At 36.1% G+C, this 21,363-nt stretch overlaps 1 protein-coding gene across 8 annotated transcripts in view; it reads left to right on the forward strand.

Moving 5' to 3' along the window:
* Positions 1 to 3,911: 3,911 nt before the first annotated feature.
* PCDH9 (protocadherin 9) overlaps positions 3,912 to 21,363 on the forward strand; it is an 864,633-nt gene continuing 847,181 nt past the window's right edge. For 7 of the 8 annotated variants that reach the window (XM_079136488.1, XM_079136489.1, XM_079136490.1 and 4 more), the window contains exons 1-2: positions 3,912 to 4,453; positions 5,669 to 8,836. In XM_079136488.1, coding sequence (XP_078992614.1) covers positions 5,801 to 8,836 — 3,036 coding nt within the window. In that variant the 5' untranslated portion in view covers positions 3,912 to 4,453; positions 5,669 to 5,800. The remainder of the gene's footprint in view (positions 4,454 to 5,668; positions 8,837 to 21,363) is intronic. The other variant, XM_079136495.1, reaches the window with a different exon arrangement.

A 21,363-nucleotide genomic window follows, 5' to 3' on the forward strand; every position in this document is an offset into this window, starting at 1 on the left:
AGAGAGAGAGAGAGAGAGCGAGAGCGAGCCAGTGCTATTCATCAAAAGGAAAAAGAGCTAATAATAAATCTTGAAGAAAAAGAATTATCCAAGGAAGTTACTACCCGGTTACCAGTTTGCACAACCTTAAAAGGTGTTAATTTTCTTTTTGTGGTGTTAAATTTCTGCATTGTCATTTTCTAAAGTGATAATGCACACAACCCAAAGCATTTTTAACATACTCTTTCCCCAGCAGTTTAATAGTCAAGTCTCTTTTGTGAAATGGGAACAATAATGCCTGCTGTGACATCATTCCTGTGATTGATTAATGTCTGTTAACACAATAAAGCATCTGGATTAAAGGAATGTTAGAAGTATAGGGCACAACAATAATTTTTTTTAAATTTTAAACTTTGGAATATAGAACTTGCATATTAGAATTGAAAATATTAGTCTTGAAGAGGGCATTTGGGCATGTTAAATACTACAGTCTATGTTTTCTCTATGGAATGTAACTTACAGAAAAAACCCATTACAATCTCTATGTGAAACGCAAATTTAAAATGCTATGCATTCATTAGCAAAATCCTAAGTGAGAATCCACTTAACAAACTGAACTGTCTAATAATTCAGGTTATTACATGGAAATTATTGTTTAATATATAAATAGAATAGTGTTAAATTTGGGGGAATATAAAATACATTAACTGCACATCTGTTTCTGTATAAATCTGTAATAGCAATTTAGCCTTCAGTTAGACGGCCAAAGGTGACTTAGCTTCACAAGAATTCCATGACCTATATAACCAGTAGAAAACACTGAGGCAATTTTTATAGTTGCCCAAATTGTATAATTCAGGTACAACACAGATGACAGCATCATAATTTCTCCTTATACAAAGTATGCACTGGCAAAAATGAGAAAGAGTTAAAGAGATCTAATTAAAAGTTAATGTGATATATATATATGTATATATGTGTATGAAATCTAAATTAAAAGTAAAATAATTGGATATCTAATATTTTATTAAGTTTACTAAAGGAAAAATAATAAAATGCAGCATAAAAATCAATAGATACTTCATTACAAAAATAAAATTAATGATATTTCCCTAATTCATAATATTAAAGATACAAGTTTTTAAAAATAGTATAGGATAGATTGTGAATACTTCTCTCATTATGCAAATGTCTTGTATGGTGTTTTGGGCAGAAGTCTCAAGTTACGATAGCTAAAAGGTAGGAATATGAACATTTATATTTAATTTTCTTCTAGGAATATTCATAAAATCTCTAATAATAATTCTCACTGCAGAGTTCAGCAGTTAAAACATAATAGGGTAAATAAGCCTCCACTAGTCTGGCTTTAAGAGGTAAAACTAATATGATTAGGAATTCCAATAGTTCAAATAAACACCTACAAGACAGAATGCTGTGAGACAGTAGCTCTATTTCTATTTTATATTCAATCTCCTTTGAAAAAGAATCTAGACATATCTCATTCTGGGGCTTTGACCTGTGGTTTACTTTAATTGAAGTCTCGTGGTCATAAATTTAATCCTGTGATGCTTTTTTTTTTCTTCCCTAACCTTCATCCTGTGTCCACACTAAGATTTCATTTATAAGCATGGGGGTAATAATAGATTCTGTCAACACATAAAGCTATCCCTTAGCAAACAGAAACAATTCTGCTTAATAATGATGTTAAATAATTATTGCTAAGCTATGTGTTGCAACTACATGACTTTGAAATGACTACAGTATGATTAGAATATAACTATAATGCTCATGAAATGAGCTGGAAAGTGGCTGTGCTGCTGTGTTTATTGTAAATGTATCAGAATGATGGTTCATTTATTTTAAAATAGTTCAGAGCAAAAAATAGGTGACAACTGGAACAATGTACTAGCTTTAATTATAGATTTTGCAAATGGTAAAATGATCATTCACTATGGTAAGATAAAAGAACCATTCTTTTATTCATTCAGATTCTATGAGGTAGCATTTTTCTGTTGACATGTGGACACTTCAGTGGTCCTTTTTATTCTTAAATTTTGTATATTCTTATCCTACAAAATATTACTGTAATTATTTCATTGTATAAAAACACTATCAACTTACCGCCTGCAATATAAGTGATTTATATTTCACATATAAGGCATTAATGGTTTTTACATTAAGCTTTTAGACACTGCAGTTTTGCTCAGCATATTCACTATTAGAAAAGTTTGAATAAAAAAAGTGGGGCTTAAAATTTCAAGTGGGATAATTGTGATGCCAAACAAGTTAAATAATGAATTATTTATACAATATATAGTTTGGTAAGTATAATTAGTGTTGTTTTCTTGACCTTTAACCTAAAAATAAATGTTCATATTTAAAAAGAAAACCAAGTGTTCAAAACCAAGAGATACTCCTGACCATGCCATCACAGAGCATAGGTATGTGAAGAGCCTTTAAGGCCCACACATCCCAGAATCGTATGGGGAACACAGAAGTTTAAAATAAATGCTCTTTATTATTCCTGTAAATTAGAACAAGTTATTTATGCATTAAGAGCTTCTCAGAAAACTTTTATAGTTCATTCAGAAAATATATACATATGTATATTATATATATATGTATATATATATATATTTTTTTTTTTTCAAGTGAACTGTTTAATACCTCAAACATTACTCAGATATCTGGCATTATGGGTACAAGCAACTATACAAACATTTGTGGTTAACTGTTTCTAATAGTTCAATCAACTATATATAGTGCTTTAGGGGCCAATATTTAAAGAATAAGGCTAATCCTTTCGGGAGTCAGTCCGTCCCGCTCTTGTATGAAAATGAGAAACGTGTGAGCGGTACACTACAAAACTGGAGTCAGAAAAATGAATTGCATGGAAAAGAAGTAATACAGCAAATTTGGAATCAGTAGAAAGTGCATAGGGAAAAGGAAATGTTCACAGCTTGGGAAACAGCTGCTCGGGATTCCTTCCAGCCTCTGGGAAGCAAAGTTTACAGTTAGGTAAGCTGGAAGCGCGTTTTGAAGCAGCCGCGTGTACAGGCGAGCTCGAGCTCTCAGGTTTCCGGGCGCAGCAGGAGCAGAAGGCAGGGACCGCCACCATCCTCTGCGGCTGCTCGTCCGGCTCCGCCAGAGAAGACATCGCACGCACAGAGGATCCCAGAGGCTGCAACTTTCCTTTTCCTCAAGCAGTTTATACGACCCTGCATGTAGAAGCACTAGATTAATTTTCTTTCCGGTCTTGATTGAGATTAAAAAATCTTCTGCCCCACCTTTAGCTATCCGCCCTTTCGCCCTTCTTTCCGTTGTCCCTGCCAGCAAAAACCCTTGCAGCACCAGGCATACGTTGTTGTTTAATGCGCTCCGGGATCTGCCTGACCATGTTCCCCACCAAGAGGTGGCTGTGCGTGTCTCCCATCTGTGTATTTTGGCCCCTCCACTTAGCAGTCAGAAGCGCAAAATGTGCACCCAGAGACCAGCCGCCTCGGTGACCCTCATACGCCCGCAGCGGTGATCAAGGTTGCTTGGATCTGCGCTTGGGCGCCCAGCAGGACCGCTCGCGTTCGCTCCACCGCCAGAGCTCCGGGGTTCGCTGCCCGGCAAGCGCCTGCGGGCACCGGCGCCTCCCACCCCACAGACCCTTCCAGGCATGCTCAGTGCACGTCCTGGAACCCGGCTCTCCCGGGACCAGGATCAGATCTCCGGGTTTTCGCGGCTACCGAGGGGGCGCTGAGGAGGGGAGGCTGGGAGACAGTCAGCGCCTTGTTCAGCGACCCCTCCCTCGCTCGGGCTGCGGCCGCCCGCACCGCAAGATGCAGGCCAATCAGGGTCCGGGGGCGGGGCCGAGGCCGTCACGCCCTCCCTCTGGGCTTATTGAGAGTTATATCAAGAAATTCAGTTCAGAGAGAGGAGAGAGAGAGAGGGAGAAGGAGAGGGGGCAGAGGAGAAGGGAAAGAGGGAGAGCATGCGAGACAGGAAGGAGCGCCTGGAGTCTCTGAAGCACGAAAGAGATAGCCGATTAGGAATTTGTCGGGCAACTGTCACCCGGGAGAGCAGCCAGAGAATTACCATCACCCCAACTCTGACGTTTCCTACAAGAAGTTAGAGACTTAAGCAATATTGACATCAGATGGAAATGGTATGCTCGGTGCTGTGGGAAATACTCCTGAGCTGAAGAAGTGCAACTGGATGTTATGTGTGTTAAATACCAGAAGAGCCCAGACCCAGTGGGTAATAGAGATGAAATGTGGAGAGAATGACTAACGACAAATCTGTGAATTTGTTCTCGGGAGTTGCTAATTTGCCAGCCTGAAGCCACACATTTCACAAGGAGAAAACGTTTTGCTGCTTCTGATTTCTCCCCAAACTGGTGCTACCAGATGCATGGCTTTCTATGTGTTGGAACAAATCATTCCTAACTGCAGCATATCGGGAAAGGGGAAAGGTTGAGGCAACTAACGTAAGTGTAAAGTTTCGCATGCACAATTGTAAATTCTGTGTTTAGATATGTCCTCAGTGGAGACGAGGGATGTTTGTAATTGGGTAGACGGTTGGGGCAGAGCTCACCTACTCGGCTGTATCTGCATCCCTACCTGCATCACTCTGCCGGAACTAATCGCGGGCATCAGCTACCGTGCAGCCTAATGCAGATAAGATTAGAGCCTGAGAACTGACCAGTCCTACTCAAGTGGGTAGCTGCCTGGAGCCTTGCACCCATTTAAATTGCAGTCAGGGGAGCATCTGAACAGGAGCGTTTTTACGTGCATTACTAGGTTGCAGTATTTATGTGTGGCAAATGTTACTAATCTTATAACCAGAGATCGGGGTAAGAAACTGCATTTTTTTTCTCTTTTTTATGCTCAGAAGAAAATATTGTGGTGTTACATGGGAATGTTAGCTGCATTTCACTTACATCTCAGCACTCTTCTCCACCTCTAGGACAAGGAATTCTATATTATTATACGTTTTTTAAAAGTTTTAATGTGTGCATTAGTCCTAATGAGGATAATTTGACAATATGGAGAAAGGAGAACAGGCTCTGGGTAAGAAATTTCAAGTCTTGGTATTGTGCTTTTAGGCAATAAGGATATGTAGTGGCCGGTGACTATTGCTTCTGATGCTGCAGCAGCATGTCCGGATGCTCGATTCCCAGTAAGATTGTATTCAAAGGCAGTTGAAGAACTGGTAGGAAAGAAAAAAGATACTCTTTTTAGAAGAGAGATGACTCAGTGTGGCAGAGAAGAAAACACATCATATTTGACATGTGACAAAGCAATTAGCAGGAACCCTCACTAAATACTTAGGGTTTTTCACTTGAACCCAAAACAACTGAGGGAGGTGGGTTAGAGGCCAAGAGGTGGGTAAGACAGCAGGAAGAGAAGAGAACAAGAATGCATGTTTTGAATTTAATAGTATTCAAAAAAATAAAAAGCGTGGGGGAAATGCAGGTAAAAATAGCTGCTGTCCTTAATCCAAAAGTAGGTAATTTCATTTTCTCTGGGAAAATGCAACAAGCAGGGAATATTCAGTGTTTTTACCCTCAGAGTTAACTTGCCAACAGTGGCAGAGCAAACTGCCATGTTTACTAATGTGCAGTGGAAAATGTGGTGCGATATTTTGTGTCTGTGTTTTTATTTACTGAAGAATAATATTGTCTGTACGATTGTGTTGACAGTGGCTGTCTCCAAATAAGCGGTGAGATGTAATGCATCCTCCAGTCCATGCACACTTCCTCTTGCAATTCGTGCATCCCTCAGTGGAAACCTTTAAACCCTAAAATCCAGGAAAAGAAAATAAATACATTATCATGGACCTGAGGGATTTTTACCTGTTGGCTGCTCTGATTGCCTGTTTAAGGCTGGATTCTGCAATAGCTCAAGAACTTATTTACACTATTAGAGAGGAATTGCCTGAAAATGTGCCCATAGGAAACATACCAAAGGATCTGAACATTTCTCACATCAATGCTGCCACAGGGACCAGTGCCAGCCTTGTCTACAGACTGGTTTCTAAAGCTGGGGATGCCCCTTTGGTGAAAGTATCCAGCAGCACTGGGGAAATTTTCACAACCTCCAATAGAATAGACAGAGAAAAACTCTGTGCTGGAGCTTCTTATGCTGAGGAGAATGAGTGTTTCTTTGAACTTGAGGTGGTGATCCTCCCCAATGACTTTTTCAGGCTGATCAAAATAAAGATAATTGTCAAGGATACCAATGATAATGCCCCCATGTTTCCATCTCCTGTCATCAATATTTCCATTCCAGAAAACACTTTGATCAACAGCCGCTTTCCAATTCCATCAGCAACAGATCCTGACACAGGCTTCAATGGTGTACAGCATTATGAATTGCTAAATGGGCAGAGTGTTTTTGGACTGGATATCGTGGAAACTCCGGAGGGAGAGAAGTGGCCGCAATTGATTGTTCAGCAAAACTTGGATAGAGAACAGAAAGATACCTATGTGATGAAAATCAAAGTGGAGGATGGAGGCACTCCACAGAAATCCAGCACAGCCATACTGCAGGTCACAGTAAGTGATGTAAATGACAACAGGCCAGTGTTTAAAGAGGGTCAAGTGGAGGTGCATATTCCAGAGAATGCTCCTGTAGGTACCTCTGTAATTCAGCTCCATGCCACTGATGCAGATATAGGCAGCAATGCTGAAATCCGGTACATTTTTGGTGCCCAGGTCGCCCCTGCAACCAAAAGACTCTTTGCTTTAAATAATACTACCGGACTGATTACAGTTCAGAGGTCCTTAGATAGAGAAGAGACAGCCATTCACAAAGTGACAGTGCTGGCTAGTGATGGCAGCTCCACTCCTGCCCGAGCAACGGTTACCATCAATGTCACTGATGTAAATGATAACCCTCCAAACATAGACCTCAGGTACATTATAAGTCCCATCAATGGCACTGTGTATTTATCTGAGAAAGATCCTGTCAATACAAAGATTGCCCTAATTACAGTTTCAGATAAGGACACAGATGTGAATGGCAAAGTGATCTGTTTTATTGAAAGAGAGGTCCCATTTCACTTGAAGGCAGTATATGACAACCAATATTTGTTAGAGACCTCTTCTTTGTTGGACTACGAGGGCACCAAAGAATTCAGCTTTAAAATTGTTGCCTCTGATTCTGGGAAGCCCAGTTTAAATCAGACTGCCCTGGTAAGGGTTAAGCTTGAGGATGAAAATGACAACCCACCAATTTTCAACCAGCCTGTAATTGAGCTGTCAGTTTCTGAAAACAACCGACGTGGGTTATACTTAACAACTATTAGTGCCACAGATGAAGACAGTGGGAAAAATGCAGACATTGTTTATCAGCTTGGACCGAATGCCTCCTTCTTTGATCTGGACCGAAAGACGGGAGTTTTGACAGCCTCCAGAGTCTTTGACAGAGAAGAACAAGAACGATTCATTTTTACAGTAACTGCCAGGGACAATGGGACCCCTCCCCTCCAAAGCCAGGCGGCTGTGATAGTTACTGTTCTGGATGAGAATGACAATAGCCCCAAGTTTACTCATAATCATTTTCAATTTTTTGTGTCTGAGAATCTTCCAAAGTATAGTACTGTGGGGGTAATCACAGTGACCGATGCAGATGCTGGAGAGAATAAAGCTGTGACTCTTTCCATTCTAAATGACAATGATAATTTTGTGTTGGATCCTTATTCTGGAGTCATAAAGTCAAATGTCTCATTTGATAGAGAGCAGCAGAGTTCCTACACTTTTGATGTCAAAGCCACCGATGGGGGACAACCACCTCGTTCCTCTACTGCAAAAGTAACTATCAATGTCATGGATGTGAATGACAACAGCCCAGTTGTCATCTCTCCACCATCTAATACTTCCTTTAAGTTGGTGCCTCTCTCAGCCATCCCTGGCTCTGTGGTAGCGGAAGTTTTTGCAGTGGATATCGACACTGGAATGAACGCAGAACTTAAGTATACAATAGTGAGTGGGAACAACAAAGGCTTATTTCGAATCGATCCGGTAACAGGTAACATCACCCTGGAAGAAAAGCCAGCACCTACCGATGTGGGTTTGCACCGCTTGGTGGTCAACATAAGTGATCTGGGCTACCCCAAGTCTTTGCACACACTCGTGCTTGTATTTCTTTATGTTAATGACACTGCTGGAAATGCCTCCTATATCTATGACTTGATCCGCAGGACTATGGAGACCCCATTGGACAGGAACATAGGGGATAGCAGCCAGCCCTATCAAAATGAGGACTATCTCACCATCATGATTGCCATTGTTGCAGGGGCCATGGTGGTCATCGTTGTGATTTTCGTCACTGTTCTGGTGCGCTGTCGCCATGCATCCAGATTCAAAGCAGCTCAGAGGAGCAAGCAAGGTGCTGAATGGATGTCCCCAAACCAGGAGAATAAACAAAACAAGAAAAAGAAAAGGAAGAAAAGAAAGTCTCCCAAGAGCTCCCTTTTGAACTTTGTTACTATCGAAGAGTCCAAACCTGATGATGCAGTTCATGAACCTATCAATGGGACAATAAGCCTGCCAGCTGAGCTGGAGGAGCAAAGTATAGGAAGATTTGACTGGGGCCCAGCACCTCCAACAACTTTCAAGCCTAACAGCCCTGACCTGGCCAAGCACTACAAATCTGCCTCTCCACAGCCTGCTTTTCATCTCAAACCAGACACTCCAGTTTCTGTGAAAAAGCACCATGTGATTCAGGAGCTCCCTTTGGACAACACCTTTGTCGGGGGTTGTGACACCCTTTCCAAACGCTCTTCCACTAGTTCAGATCACTTCAGTGCCTCAGAGTGCAGTTCCCAAGGAGGCTTCAAGACAAAGGGCCCCTTACACACCAGACAGGTAAACGAGCACTTTTACTGGTCTATAAGTACTGCATACAAGTGCCCAGTCAACCAGTATTAATGTGCCAGTGTGTCTATTGTTTTGGTCTAACTTTAGCTTAGTTACAAAGAGGGAAAAAAAACTTGACCCCTTTTCTATTCCTCTGGGGCTCAGTCAAGAATTTTTAGAACAGCTTTGAAATTTCTGAGTTCTGAGAATTATTTAACCTCCCAGTTTCCTTCAAATGGCAAAAGATGAAAAGAGGAAATTATTCCAAAATGTCCCAAGATAATGTTTGCTAAAGAAGAAAACCCATCCTAATATGACAAATTCTACTCCTGGGGTTTCCAAATTGACAGCTTCAAGATTTTCACATTACCTTTTGATCTAAAAAGTCACCTTCAAATCTCAAGTTTTAAATGACGTTTGAAGGTCTGACGCCACTTGTGTTGGAGCTGTGGTTGCTAAAGGGGTTAAATTTTTTTAGTCTCTAAAGAAGATAGTAGAATATTAAATGTACATCAGTTGTGAAGCACATGATTGTTGATAGATTGCAACTAAGCCATATAGGAAGTCTCCTCTTTGATTTCAAATTGTTTTATTGTAATATAGTAAATTTGGTCTTTAATAGAAAGATTTTCAGTGTCCACAATGGCCAAATACACTTTCAAAAAAAAAAAAAAAAGAAAAGAAAAAAAAGGAATGCTATCTCCCTAATATAACTGATTTATAGAGAAAAGAATGAATCCATTGTAAATACTCTCTCATCTTAGTAATGCATAAGTGATCTGTCATAACTCATTTTAAACTGTGAAATATGCCATATGAAGAGGGATTAAGAGGCTGAGAAACTCATATTTCAACCAAATCCAGAATTAGTTTTTCTTAGGTCTAATAATTCCTTGCTAATAAAGATTTAAATGCAGCGCTGTCTAATTTATTTCACTGGTGCTTGTCTGTTGCCACAAAATTTGAATGTCGATAATAGCCTGTAGATGGCACTAGGGTATCATGTCGCGTTTGCTGGCCAGGTGCCAATCCTGCAGTAGTAAGGAAAGGGGGGAGGGCAAGATCAAGCTGGTAGTACAGCCAAAGATACCTTTTATTTAATGATAGTTGCTCTGGAGCAACTAACATTTAAGTTCCTTTGCTTGCTCTTTTTGGATTAGCTCACACTACACCAACTTTCTGAGATTTCCTAATCCAACTTGTCTTTGTTGGTATTGGACCACCTCTGGTGATGACCCAGCTGTATTTGTTAAAAATCAGGAACATTCAGATTTCAGAAATTCAAGTAAAACAAAATTAGTTTTCAGAATAGTCTTGAGAGTCACTGATGAGACTGTGGAAAAATCAAGGGATTTTCTTTTCTGGGGGTGGGGTGGAGTAGGGTGTCTAACTGAAACTGTTTCCCCCTTACTATCTATTGCTTGGAATGACTTTAAGACTTCCTAAGATACTTAGAAAAATAATGTTGATAATTGATCACACAGATGCTCCCAGAATATTAAGCATATTGTCTATGGTTACACAAAGAAAATCTACATTTAAATTTTTAAATATCTAGAGCATTTTAGAGGTACACATATTTGGAGCTTAAATGTGCAGAATGAAATGACTTAAAATAAGTAAATCAATATTGAAGTCCTAATAGAGATTATAAGTTGAAGTTGGAACAGTGACTTATTTTCATGTTAACTTTATCAGAATTTGAAAAGAAGTTGATGTTTTAAAATTTAGAAATTGTCCTGGCTTAGTAAAGATTTTTAAAGTTGATAAATATTTTATAATGATAATAAAATTGATAGCACTAAATGGGCTTAATTAAAAAGTTGCTATTTTAATGAAAAAGGAAATAATTTTTATTTATTTTTATTATGAAATTTCACAATATATTTATGGTATTTTATGATTTGCATACTACCTTGATGAAATTAACATGATTTGAAACTTTCCATATAAAATATGAAATTTGCTTTCCAAAGAAATATACTAATAAGCTTTCCACAATATCTTTCTTTTCATAAATCTGATGGGTATTAGCATTGAGGTGTAAGCCAACCTTTCCTGACTTCTTTCCAATAGTTGAACTTATATATAGTGCAGGGACATAAAAGTTAAGTGCATTTCAGCAAAGAATGGAAAAGACCTTTTGTTGAGGCTTCGTCAGTCCCAAAGATATTTGTTTATATGATGTAATCTTTCAAATAGGATGTTGAGTAATTCTCTAACTGGAACCAAAGTGCACTTTAGACATTCTTTCTGACCATGCGTCACTTTGCAGTTCTACCATAGGCATTTCAATGTTCAAATGTAGCTATAATTCACTATTATGATAAAGAGCTAGTAAAATTGCTTTGCTTACACCTTTTAGAAGTTTTTATGTTCAGAAAAGTAGTGATTTGGGAGAAAAGAAATATTGGAAGTAAGGAAACAGGTAATGGTGATATGTAAGCAATATGTACAATTTTAGGGAAAAGAAGCATATTTTCTATAAATAGGTGACATAAATTATATACTAGCCTTTAAAAATTTGTTGTCACTGTACTACATGATAGTTGTCTGAAGATGTTGTAGTTAAGGTAAAAAAGTCAAAATGCTTTTTTTTAGTTCCTTCAACTAGTGACTTTTAAACAAAATGAGCTCCTGAAGCTGTACAAGTTTGAAAAATTTACATGTATCACTACAAAAGGACTTTATAAACTGATATATATAATCTCTGAAGACTTTTAGTTGGGTGGACAAAATTGCCATTAATAGTGATACTTTTCACTAATGGTGCTAATTGATAGTGGGTAAAATGGAAGATTCTTGAGTTAAGCGTGACCAAAGTTAAATATCCCCAATTTGTATTGTCTATTCAGTGAAAACATAAGGTCTAACTTCTACATCATGGGGTTGTTTGTGGGGCAGTGATTCCTATTTTGTTTGACTAGTTCCCACGTGCTGTTTTCCCTTGTGTTGACCCGCAAAGAACATACAATTGTAAATTATTATTTCTCATTCACTCTATTTTGCCAAGCTTTTATATTTTTCAAATATAACAAATCCATCACTAAATTTTCCATAAATTTTTGGAAGTGACCTTAATATTCACAGATTGAGAATTTGCATTTTAAAGCAAAAGATCATGTCCTGGTGTTTATTTATATGAAAAAGCAAAGTTCATTGGTCTGAGTTTAAGAGGATGACAACATAATAAATTTCTTTGGGGTTTTAAATGATAAAGTTAATTGGTGTATTTGTCTAAAAGGAGGAAGGTGCTGTTGATGAATGTGATTTAAAAATTGATGGATATGATTTAAAAACATGATATTGGTCCTCAAATTATAGAATGTTCCACAATTTCCTAGAATACTTCTTAAAACACAAATTTTTATGCCCTCTCTAGAGAGGGTCTGATTGAGTACCACTGGATCAGACCTAGAAATTTACATTATTAACAGTTTCCTAGGTAATATTGATGTTGCTAGTCCAGGGACCACACTTTGAGAACCTGCCTTAGCATATTAGAACAAGAAAATATCAGCCTATTCCTCTTTCATATTATCATATCCAGTGGACCTGTTTTTGCACAGTCCAAATCTCAGCCCATTTATTGACAGCCGTTTTATTGTAGCTGGAGGCTTTACAGTAAGCTGTTTATTGCTGTTTCCCAACCCGTTGACAGCATTTGGGGAATTAATTTTCTTGGCCCCAGTGTGCTTTTTTTTCAAGGGGTAGGCCTGGAAATAAATGAAAATGTTAACATAAAAAAAATGATCTATTTACATTTGACAAGTTCTTCAAATAATAAAATAATCTGTGAGAGTTTCACTAGAGTTTGATTCTGGGTAAACAGTCATATTTAATTTTCTAAATGAAATGCTCATTTTAGAGCTTAAGCATCCTGACTATAACTTTTTGTAATCTAGACTATTTGCTCATATATACATTTGTATATAAATTGAAGAATTTGTACCTTGAAAATGTGTATGCATGCTGTACTCAAGTGTGTTTGTGTGCTTTTACAGTTGTAAAGGGAATTGCTTCAATTCCAAACCATTTAGAGATTCTATATTACATTTATGATTACTTTTCATTTTTGAGTAATCCACTACAATCACTATTGAAATGTTATTATCTCATGTAAAATGTACAAGGCAGTCACAGAATTGATATTTAGAACACTCAGAAAGAAAAATGCAATTGAAAGTGAAGAGAGCAAATGTTAACTTTGAGGCTAGCAAAAACTTTAAGACATTTTCAACTACTGTATTTTAGAGTACATACATAGTGATGGTTGAACACCAATGGCATGTCATGAAAAACTGCCCCCTAAAATGCAAATTACTTAGCAGGGTTGTCAGTTGTGATTTTTATTTCTACTTCTCTTTGGCTGAGTGGAAGTCAGTTTTCAAACTTAGGAGGTAGAAAGTAGGAAGAACCCATTAGATACTGATGCAGGTTTTGAAATGAGGATGGCTATTGATTCAAACTGGTTACCTTTTCTCTTAGATTTGTGAGACAAATATTTCATGATTTTATTTTCATCCTGATACTCCTAAACTATGAACTTCAAGGTACACTTTGGCATTCATTCCTGATAATCTTAAGGAGAATAGAAATGAAAAAAATTGCTACTATATTAAATACAGACATACTTGCTGATCCCTAAATATTTGTTAACATGGAGAAAATAATTTTGGTAGTTAAAATATTCTATTCTCTTATCTTCAAATTTTGTTGCTATTGTAGATATAGAAACAATATACTTTAATGAGTTCCGCAAGTTTCAAATGAGTCATTCTCATAGCATGAGAGATCAGGCTTTGGCATTAAAATTATCTTGCAGGACTGGGGTTTAGCTCAGTGGTACAACACTTGCCCAGCAATGAACAAGGCTCTGGGTTTGAACCCCAGTACTGCAAAAACAAAAAATTACTTTGTAAATTTTGTACTTGTAATAATATATATATTCTTATGTTATATGCATATTATTATGATTTAAATAGTGGCAAGCTATAATTTACCCTCTCCATAGCACAAATTAAAATATGCAAAATAGAAAAATAGAGAATTTAGATTTAATTCAAAACCTCAAATCTAGAATCAGATTTCTTCATATCACTTGTGACTTATATTAAATCTTAATGTTTAATTTTCATATTGACATACACATAATAGCTGGAAATTACATCCAAAATACTACATAAGGCTTCTTAGTGCGTTTTCATATTGTATTATTTTACACTGCAGTATGAAGTAAGAAAGTGACACTTGTAAATCATATTATCTTGTAAGCTCTGTTTCCACAGTTATTTTCATTATTTAGATTCTTTATTTCTAAATATTTTTGGTTGGGGGAATTCAGAAGTCAACCAAATGCCAAAACTACAGTGACGGTGTTGGTCCAGCTGCACCCATCTCTGAGTGTTCACCCGTTTTGGGGGCCAAGTCAAATGTCTGTCTTGCTTTGTTTCAATACTTGCTAGCTTGTCTATACTGGAAAACAAAACAAAACTGAGAATCTACTGGATTGTTTACTACTTTTACTTGAAATCCTTAGGGTAAGCTTTCTCTAAATTTAGTCTGGTGTTTTCATGAAGTGAATTCTTTATTAAGACTATAAATTAACCTTTGCTAATGTTAGTAAATCAGTTAATATATATTTAGCAAAGATGAAAAAGAATTAAGAATTATATGATGTGGAATTAAAAAACTTGCTCTCTTGACACCCAGTTTCACATTTAATATTCTTTCCAGAATTTACACATATAAGGCCCCTAAAATTTTTATCAGGCCTGTTTTTCTTTTTTAAATTTCATTTTATTTTTGTATTTTTTACAGAATGCATTTTGATTCCTTGTACACAAATGGGATACAACATTTCATTTCTATAGTCAGCTTGTTAAAATAAGATTGTAATCATAGATTAGACATTAGTGAGAATTTGCAAAAGAAAACCAGGAGGAGGCTTACTCTAAAGTTTCATGGAAGCATAGGAGTCTGATTTTCTAAGTAGTAAAAGTAATATCTTATGAAATTTTTAATAGATAGCATCCCCAAATTTGTATCATAATAGAGAAGGAAATTCAAATGTAATATAGAAATGTGAACATAAAAAGATATACTCTGCTGTTTAAGCTTTTATCAGTTGTTATTTCAGAAAACTATAAAATCTGTCAAACATTTCATTTGGAAAGGAACACAAGCTTTTTGCCTTTGTTTGATACAAACCTATTGGGCTGTCAGTCATCAGAAACATAAAATGTGAATGATAGATTATCATGATTGACGTTTTGCTTTTGACTTATATTCTTTGTTCACTAAGCCAACATTCATTATAATTTGAAATTCCTACATAACTTAAGTGTCCTTTTTAATAGTAAAGAGTAATGACAGGAATAAACTGGAAAAGCAAATCATCTTTAATCTCTATCATTCACATTTTTGTCCTATAGATAGTTACATCGCTGATGGATGAGAAGAGTGGCAAAATCAGTAGAATTTTCTGTGCCATAAAATATAATTTTAAGGAATTCAGAACTCAGAGTCATTCATTCAGGATTTATTTTTATATATGTATCCATTATTTAATGGCTTGTAAAAATATTTACCATTGATCCTTATTTGATTACAATGCCATAAGCACACATTACATTTATTAAATGATGGATTTGAGACCACCTTTTATTAAGGGTGGTAAAGATGTAAGCACGGGCAACATCTATGAGACATATTTGATTAGATTTTTTTTTAATCATTTTACTCTATCCCAGTATTTGGAGGTAAAAATAAATGAAATTTACTTCTTTTTTCTTGACAGGTCTCCACTACATACAGCTTCAGCACATATTAATTTATAAAGGTTTTTAATTATTTGAGCTGTTGGAAAGAATGAAAATTTGGTCAATTTTATCTTGTTTGTTTAGTATCTTGTATTTAACATTTCTTCGAAGTTTATCTATCTGACCATCTCTACATTTTATTATTACACTGCTTCGCTAATATCCAGTCTCCAGGCCTTTTTCAGTCTGTTAGCAGTTGATTAGGAAACTCTCTAATCCCTTTCAGGGTATTGAGGAGCTAATGGTTTGCAGAGTATTTGGATCTTTAAGCTTCCATTGTAACTGGTATGAAGAATTGTCATTGAGCTGATATTTGCATATATCTCTCCTAGTGCTAGTTACTTTGCCTCCTTTTTTGTCCTCCTAATCTTCAGCTTTCATCCTGAGAATATTTATTTTAGTCGAAAATAAGCATGCCAGTGATAGAAATTTGGGATTCACCTCCAAATGAATGCCATCACAGACAGGGAAACTCTGGCACATTTTGCATAGATCTGTATGAACACAGTGAACCCTTCATAAGCTCTTAGATTGCAGGAAATCAGTGCTGAAAATTAAGTGGGGTTTTAAAGATTTGCAAAGTAGAGAGCTTTGTATAATGCTGGTATTGCAGGTGCCTATTAAATATGAAGTAAAGGCTTTGTAATATAACTAGCTAACACATTTCCTTCCACATTAGAGTGATTTATAGCCTAGGGAATTAGTCTTGCCTATTTTGTCCAAATGCAGAAACATTGGATGCATCTGAAAGAATAAAAATCTCAAATATTTGCAATAGAATGGACAGATTTGGTCCTTGATGATTCTAATTATTAAATATAGATGATGCACACGGGCCTGCTTGTGGTTACTTGTGGTGCCTCCAATGCCCCTGATGTGGACTTCACCTCTCCTGAGAAGAAACTCTCAATTGTGCGTGCAGACTCTCAACGTAAATCAGATTAAAACCCTAGGTGTCTATGAGACTGTATAACATTACTATAATGAAGAGGGCTGGATCCTGAGTGGTTGTTCCTCATAGGAATTCTTGTTGAATCATTTCTCAAACTATTTTTTAATTCCTCTTTGCTTCATTTATAAACACTGTGTATTTGTGGCTCAGTATTTCATTCTAGACATACATGATTTCATTATATCTACCTTCATGACAGTAAATGCCTTGCAGTTCTTTAATGCTCAATGTCTTTGACTAGCTAGCCCTGTTAGATGTAAATTGGTGGAAATAGCTATGCACATTTTTAAATGATTTTATAAATTCTATATTTTTTGCCTACCAGAAAAAGTATATAATCCATGTGCAACTCACAGTAGGCACAGTGGCTGTCTGAGACTCATCATAGATGATTCATTTGGAAAACAAAATAGGGTTGTGTGTGTGTGTGTGTGCGTGTGTGTGTGTGTGCACGTGTGCAAGATAAAAGCAATCACAATTCAACAAATGAGGGTTTTGGTTGTTTTATTTTGTTTTGTTCTGGTTTGTTTTGTTTTGTTTTTTTCCTCATTAAACAAACCTCAGTAAGGAGAATGGAAACACAGAAGGATTTATGAAATGAAGCTGTATCTTTTAAAGGAAGAAAAATGTCTTCTGCTGACAGTAGTTCTATAGTAGATCTTTGCTGAGGAAAAAAAAAATACTAGTGCTTTTTTGGATTCGAAGGATGCAACCAATCTATGCCTCTGTGTGATAACAGCTGCATGCTGAGGACTTTCAAATACATAGCCACATAGGATTCTGCGGGAAACTTTTTGTAGAAGGTGCAAGTGACAAATGGAGACAAAATAGAGTGAGTTTTGAGTTGTGAGTTGATGCCCTCCTGTGTCATATATTCATGTCATTGAACCAATTTTCACATTGGAAGTCTGGAATCACAATAGCCTTTCCTCTGTGTGTCAGCTGTGAACACACCTGGACTGGCAACTTTTTTTTGCTCCATTTCCTGTTAGTCACTAGGTGGACTGTATTTCACTTGTGTTATTTAATATACATCTAGGTTATTAGTTTCTGCATATATTTTTAAATGATGTGAATTATTTCTGCAGATCTATTACCTATATTCATCTATATCTGTCATGCATGTTTTGTTTCAAGATATCTACAAATCGTGAATCAAAATCCATAAAATGTTCTTTCTTGCTGAAAATACAAAATACCTTTTTTTTCTAATTTATGGTTTCAGGTAATATGTTTTTCCTTTGCTAGGTTTAAAATTGTTTTTCTTAATGATATCTTTTCCAAAGTTAAAGAATAAAACTAGATTTTAGCTATATAAGTTAATAATATCTCAATACATTCACAACCCATTCAAATTTCCAGCATAAAAGATCACAGAATTTATATTATAGAAAATGTTTTTTTTTTTTTGCCTTGAAATTGAAATAATAATAAAAATTGCTTTACACTATAGTAAAAACAGACATACAGTCTTTAGGGCATTTTAGTGTGACACGAACTCATTTTCCATCTTGGTCTTGACAGCAAGATCTTCTGCCAAACAGTGGCAGAAGAATATGTTGAATTCATTGATTAATTTTTAAACATGGTAATAATTAAGAAAAGGCATTTTGACACCTAAAGTCTCTATTTTAGACAATTAAATTTTGCTTTAGCTAAGGGTTATTGACTTCTGGATGATACTGGGAACAACACTCCTCAGGGTTTAAACTATTCCTGTAGGACCATCTGTTATTGGCAAGGGCTGTGTATCCTCTCCAGCTGATGCAGGGTCAACCCCAAGCAAATAGTCAGGATTATTCAAAACACAGTCCTAGATCCGTCTCAAATGGAAGACAGATAAAACAATTATTGGTATATTATTACTTATACCATAATGATTAAGGAGAACTTAAGAAAGTCCCTCAAAATAAGACACTGTGTCTTATTCACTGTATTTCCAACACTGAACCTGCAATAGTGCTGAGAATTGTGAACTTGGTAGACATTTAGAAAGTGTTGATCTAACCTGAGAGACCTGCTGATGTTGGAATTATACTTTATGTATGTAAAGTTTTTTCAACTAAATATTCTAACACCATGTAAAGAGGAGATTGTCATTCTTATTCAACATACACTCCTCTATCACTCAGAGACATCTGTGGTTTCCATTTTTCTCCCTCATTTCTTACACACCATTATGTCTGCCAATCATGCAATGTTTTCATGTATATATATTTTATAATATAATCAGAAGTGGAATGGTGAGCTAAATAAAAGTGGATCATCTTCCATCTCTTTCAAGCTTCCTAGTCCAAAACTTTTATTTAAGCCTATGAATACTATAATTACTATCTACTCCTAAACATTATGATAAATAGGTTTACTTAGATACCTGTTTGATAGAGATGCATGTATTAGAAGAAATAAGTGGTATTACAGTGAAGTTCCCTTAATAGAATTTTCAGCTATTCACACAGTACACTAGAATCCAGGATAAATTCTATAAAAAGAAGCAAAATAATGGAATAATGATTAATGCAGTGTCTAGCTACTATATTAATTTTAGAAAGATAACTTTGGTGTCTAACAGATCTCATAGGATAGTTTTATATTCTCAAGTCTCAAATGTGCCTGTGAGATTATTTAGCCTATTTAATTTTTTTCCAGCTGAAGAAACAGACTATGAGAAATAGTTTGCTCTTTGGAATAAGAAAAATGGTGTGGTAAACCACTACATAAAAACCGTGTGGTATCAGTTACATCATTTAGATGTACCAGATCTTGATTTTCTTGTCTGTAAAAGGGATGTAATCATGCCTAATCCAAAAGTTGCCCTGTGATTAAATGACTGAGTTTATTAGTTTTCCCATCCTTTTGTTAAAGGAGCTCCATTTGCCACTGACAGGAAGCCCATCTTCACTTAATGAATGCTCTCTTAGTTTTGTTTTTTATGGTTTTTTTGAATCTGAGTTTCATTATCTTTTTTATAGGCGAGTCATCAGTGTTGTTCTGTTTTTCATTTAAAGCACTGTCTGACCTTTGGTTATTTGAGAGTTCTGAAATGGGATCAGAACACAGCATATGAGATGTTTTGTTTTGGTCTCAGTTCCTAGTGTTTTACATTGGCATTATTGCTTCATCTGGAGTATTTTACCTATTTCATTTGCATGTTGTGTTTTAAAATTATTCTCTTCCTTTTAGTATTTGTTATTAATTTAGCTTTTCGTCAATTACCCATAGGAGCTCCACCCGTCTGGGGATTTTCACCTTATACATCAGTCCTATTACAAAACATCATATAAGAGAGTGAATGTGTTTCACAGTCAGTACTTAACACAGCTGGAGTCATTTGAAACCTGCTGGTTCTTGCTTCCAATTATTCCATAGACTAGAAAGCATCCCTGTTGAAGTAATGGCATCCATGGTGTAATCAAACTAGTCAAAATGCCCCGGAGTATATGACTCATATTCTGGGATTCATCAAATTGATGCCAGGGGCATAATATCCAAGAGTTTTTGCTATTTTTTTTTCTTATTTTAAAATGCTATACATTTAGTTATAAGAAATTTTTTAAGGCTTAAATATATGTTTATAATGCTTGAGTATATGGATGACATAATAACATAAGTGACACCCAACAAATAAAAAGGTAATGCAGTATGTTTGTACCTGAAAAATACATTTTCTTAATATCCTGGGGTCAAAATCATTTCCTTTTTTTCTTAAAAAAATTAATCCTATGGAGGCAGGGTTAGTTGAGATCATCAAAATAAATTTGCTGATTTGAATTTGAAGCAAATATAGTAGGGATTTGTAACTAATTCAATTAACATTATTGACTAAGAACTAGAAAGAGTTAAATTTTGATGGTTTCATTGTGATTTAGAGAACAGATACTAAAATTTTAACTGCTTATTGGACTTTCCTACCTTCTCCATGCATCCACGTTGATTTTGAACTGGGGTTTGGGTTCAATTCTAGTTTTGTAGAGGAAAATGCCTCAGAGAGAAGGACTTTAAAAAAAAACAACAACAACAAATAGACAAGAATACTTATTATTTGTGATTGGAAAAGTTTAATCAAACAGACAAAACATGGCAAATTGGTACCGTTTTCTTTAGGCTTCTTGTTTTACACTAAGATGTGATTTCCCATTTTATTGTGTCAGAACATGTGCAAAGTATGGAATAGTCTCTTGGGAACCAGAACTCATGGAGTTGTTTAACGTCGATAGCATGCTATATAGAGTAGATGCTCAATAAATTCTACCTAATTCTGCCACGTGGGCAAACATGGAGATAATCATATAAAATTATAGTGTTAAAAATACTCTAAATGGTAAAAATGAGGTTTTATGGATTTGTTTTGAAATATACAGTGTTCTCCTGGTATCAAGTGATATATGTGTATATACATGCTTTATATAGTGAAAGGTACCTTAAGGTGGTTCTATTTCTGTTGTCCATATTGGTATCTTTTATTAGCTTTTACAAAGGAGAGCTCCAGGCAATCTTATGTAAATTCCAGTTCAGATAATAACCACTTACTCTATGAAGAAAACGATATTTCCTGCAGTGCACCTCTCCTATCTTCCCCTATGCAAACAGGGTTCACGTGGTTTTCTCATTTAGCAACGTGAGGATATTTTTCTGACTGCTGTACACATATTTGGATATACATCTGACAACTAGACCATATCAAAACAGCACTAGATACTACTGACAGGTATATTTTCCTTGATACTAAAACTTATTCCAGAATTGTTCTAGAGTTTAAAATT

The sequence above is a fragment of the Sciurus vulgaris genome, assembly GCF_902686455.1.
Source record: "Sciurus vulgaris genome assembly, chromosome: 4".
Classification (NCBI taxonomy): domain Eukaryota; kingdom Metazoa; phylum Chordata; class Mammalia; order Rodentia; family Sciuridae; genus Sciurus; species Sciurus vulgaris.